Source organism: Brassica oleracea, chromosome C8, assembly GCF_000695525.1.
Source record: "Brassica oleracea var. oleracea cultivar TO1000 chromosome C8, BOL, whole genome shotgun sequence".
In the NCBI taxonomy this organism is placed as follows: domain Eukaryota; kingdom Viridiplantae; phylum Streptophyta; class Magnoliopsida; order Brassicales; family Brassicaceae; genus Brassica; species Brassica oleracea.
The window spans coordinates 7,055,199-7,059,223 of record NC_027755.1 but is presented as its reverse complement, the minus strand read 5'-3'; the positions used below and the strand labels follow the sequence as shown (position 1 = coordinate 7,059,223).

At 34.2% G+C, this 4,025-nt stretch overlaps 1 protein-coding gene across 2 annotated transcripts; it reads left to right on the top strand.

Moving 5' to 3' along the window:
* Positions 1–787: 787 nt before the first annotated feature.
* LOC106307572 (alkylated DNA repair protein alkB homolog 8) lies at positions 788–2,590 on the top strand. 2 transcript variants are annotated; one of them, XM_013744559.1, is made up of 3 exons: positions 788–873; positions 1,098–2,106; positions 2,221–2,590. In XM_013744559.1, exons 2-3 carry the CDS (start codon positions 1,109–1,111, stop codon positions 2,318–2,320), a joined length of 1,098 nt encoding a protein of 365 aa, XP_013600013.1. In that variant the 5' UTR covers positions 788–873; positions 1,098–1,108; the 3' UTR covers positions 2,321–2,590. The 2 variants fall into 2 exon arrangements, with proteins under 2 accessions (XP_013600013.1, XP_013600012.1); XM_013744558.1 differs by having other exon boundaries at positions 1,028–2,106.
* The last annotated feature ends 1,435 nt before the right edge of the window (positions 2,591–4,025 follow it).

Below are 4,025 nucleotides of genomic sequence, written 5' to 3'. Positions count from 1 at the left end.
TTGCGGATTACCCAGGGGGTGAGACGGCGGCGGCGTGACGGATCTGATCTCAGTCGACGGTGGCTGAGACAGTTCACCAATATCTCTCTCTGACGGCTCTAAATCTGCAGGGGTTCGATGCCTTAGACTTTTTCTGAATAAAATAATAGGCTGGCTCTATTTAAATAGGAACTCACCTAGGGTTTCCTGTAAACTGATTGGGCCTTGCTGGGCCTGCGAAATTGGATCGTTACAATAATCGACAAAAAATAGATATCTTTTTTTTTGTCAACTAGAAAAAAAAAAAAAAAAAAAAAAAGATAAGCAAGAGATTACGTAGTAGTGATTATGGTTGCAGATAGGTAGTAAATACAAACGTAAACGTTATGTTATTGTTGCAAGACTATGAAACACTTACTTCTTCCTTTTTCATAACGTTATGTAGCTCCTTACTTTAATAGTTCAAGCACAAATGAAGGCAATATGGTATAAGATTTTGACCGTGGGAGATACAAAGCAGAAGAAAGTGGAGATGATATGATATTTATATAGGAGATGAAGAAAACAGTTTAAGAAGATGTGAGTGAAGATGTGAGTTAACGTGGGTTAAAAGTTATGAGAAAAGTTAGGAATTGAAGTAGTTGAAAATTTAGATTGCAGAAAAATATGAAAAATAAATTTTAATTGTTTTTTTTTCATTTTGCAAAGTTTTTCCACGCGTGAGTATTTGATTTGCCAGGCAACTTGGTATATAAAAAATGTGTACAAATAATGGGTTGTATTCGTTAACTGGTTAAATAATAAAGTAATCCATTTTATTCCCGAAACCCTAAATCTACCTTGCGTTTTCCTCAATCCACTCATCATCTCGCCTCGCCGTTTCTTCTTGATTCTGTAAGCTTCCTCTTATCCCCCTCGTAAGGTCAATTTGATTTTGGATATATAAATTACAACAATGCGATGATTTGGATTCGATTTCAAGCTCGCGATGCTATATTTGCTGCTACTTATTGGGATCTTGAATCTGTGATTGAAAATTTTGTTTCAGGCGGCTAAATTTCATCTGTTTATTAGCTCATGATATTGGATGTTCTGAGAAGTATTATAATTTCTTCCAGAGCTCGGTAAAATGAGAGACGTCAAAGTGAAAGCTAATTCTAAGTCAACTGAAGAAGAAGAAGAAAATGAGATGTCTTCGTCACTGAGCGTTAAATCCACACCGGAGATCGAGAAAAAGTATGTTCATCGAGTGTACGACGCTATTGCTCCACATTTCAGCTCCACAAGGTTTGCTAAGTGGCCTAAAGTCGCTGCCTTTCTCGAGTCGTTGCCTTCTGGATCTGTGGTTCTTGATGCAGGTTGCGGAAACGGCAAGTATCTGGGGTTAAACCCGAGCTGTTTCTTTATAGGATGCGACATAAGTAACCCACTTATCAAAATCTGCTCGGATAAAGGCCAAGAGGTTCTCGTTGCAGACGCTGTCAATCTTCCTTACAGAGAGGAGTTCGGCGATGCAGCCATCTCCATTGCGGTTTTGCATCACTTGAGCACCGAGAACAGAAGGAAGAGTGCCATCGAGGAACTGGTTCGGGTCGTTAAGCCTGGTGGATTCGTTCTCATCACGGTTTGGGCGGCAGAGCAGGAAGACAAATCTTTGCTCACTAAATGGACACCATTGTCTCCAAAGTATGTTGAGGAATGGGTCGGACCAGGTAGTCCAATGAACAGCCCTCGTGTAAGGAACAACCCGTTCTTCGGTCTTGAGAGCATTCCAGAGACTGACGTGAGTGCAAAGGAGCAAAAGGCTGAGACCAGCCCATCCTTCGGTCTTGAGAGCATTCCAGAGACCGAGGAGAGCACGAGAGAGCCAAAGGCTGAGAGCGTCCCAGAGACCCAAGATAGCTTGGGCGAGCAAAATGATAAGAGCTCTGTTGAAGTGTTATTGGAGGCTCTGAAGATGAATCAGCAAGAGTACTTTGTTCCATGGCATTTACCGTACCACCGTGCTGAAGTTAGTGGTGCATCCGCTTCTGCACTTGCAAGTGGCCTTGCGAAGAAAGACGATAGAAAAGGAACTGTTGTGTACAACAGATACTACCACGTCTTCAGTGAAGGCGAACTTGAAAGGTACATAAAAAAATTGGTTCAGGTTTAAATGTATCTGGCTTACCCATAGATTCAGTCCATCATAGTTAGTCTTGTTTTTTAAAGCAGTAACATGTAGCAAATCATCTTTCACAGGTTGGCATCTGGAGTAGGCAATGCAATGATAGTTGATAGATTTTACGACAAGTCCAATTGGTGTATTGTTCTTCAGAAAGAAGCTTTAAACCAAGATTGATAATCGACTGAAACCAGACTCTGGCTTCAAACTCAGTTATACTTTTCTTCCTCTTTCTGACATGGGAACTCCATTGCAGCCACCATTGGAGGTTTTTTCATATGTAATCGAATCTTTTCTATGGTTGTAGTTGGATTCTGTGGCAGCTCATTTGTTGTGCAATTGTTGGCGTTAAGGCTTCGTATTATCTGTAACGATTAGTCTACAAGATAAACAAAATGTCATTTGTATAACAACAAAAAGAAAAAAAAGGCATGAATGTTTTGTCAACTACTACAGCTTGCAACGGCTTGTTTTTAATTGGTGAAGATGGTTTTGGAACCAGGGGAATGACTAACATTTGAAATCTACCTGGAAGACATCATGCTTTTAAGAAGAAGCTTTCACCAACTCAGATATCGTTCATGTACCTAGGACGGAAAACATAAAGGCGGATCGCTTGGCACGCAGCGCTCGGAACCAACCATCTTTCGTCTACACATGGATGCCGAGTTGCCGCCTTAGTTTACAGAGTCTACATGAGTGTGAATGTTTGCTGTAAAAAAAAAAACATATAAAGTTTAAGATGCTCTCTGTTGAGTTTTGAAGAAAATATTTAAAGAACAATGTTTACAAGTTAGATAAAATAATAAAGAGTCTAAGAAAGCATGTCAAATAAATTAGTTAAGATTTTTAATAAAATTATAAAGACGACTAGCAATAAATTAGCACGAAGGATAACATAAAAGAATGTTAGAAAAAATAATCAATATGAATTTATCATCAACAAACTAAAAACATACAAATTTACAAACTTATAACATTTTAGAAAATCTCAAGATTACAATGAGTACGCTATCTAAGACGTTCGTTATCTTATCACCAGCATTTAGCAACTAGAAATATTTTTTTTATCAAATTATATAATAGTTTATAAAGGATCTTAAAAATATTCATTGAAACTCCGAAACAAACATATATTATCTATTGTACCAAAATAATATTTTTCATATAAAAAAGTAAATTATGATATATTGTAATGTTTAACAACTAAATAATTAGATCAAGTAATATATAAATATTATACTTTAGGTTCTCTTTATTTTTAATTCAATAATAAAATATTATTTAACATTTGCTTAATCCATTATATTTACTTTAAATTTATATTATCCTACAAATATTATTTAATATTAATTAAAGTTCATCAAAATATTTGTTGCAATTAAATTTTAAATCTAAATATTATACTATTACATATATATATATATATATATGTATAACAATCATACATTAATTATAAAGTTTTTCTAAATATAAAGCAAAATTAGATATTATACAAATAGTTTAATCACTTATGTTATTCAAATAAAATATGTATAAATTTTTGATAAAAATATTATAATTTATTAACAGTTTAGATACTTTGAATAATCTACATAATATTTTAAAATATAATTTAATATTTCAAAAACTATGAATGTGTTTATAAACATAATTGTTTCATCTTTAATACAAATAACTAAATAGCTAATAACATGATATAATTATAAATAAACCTAAATATTAAAATCAACAAATCATATTTCAAATAAGAAAATTATATAAATCATTTTAATTGTTAGCTTCGAAGTTATTATAAAACTAAACTAAATTATTAATACAGACACGCGCGAAGCACGAATATAAAATCTAGTGTATACTATATAAAAGTTGAGGTTATAAG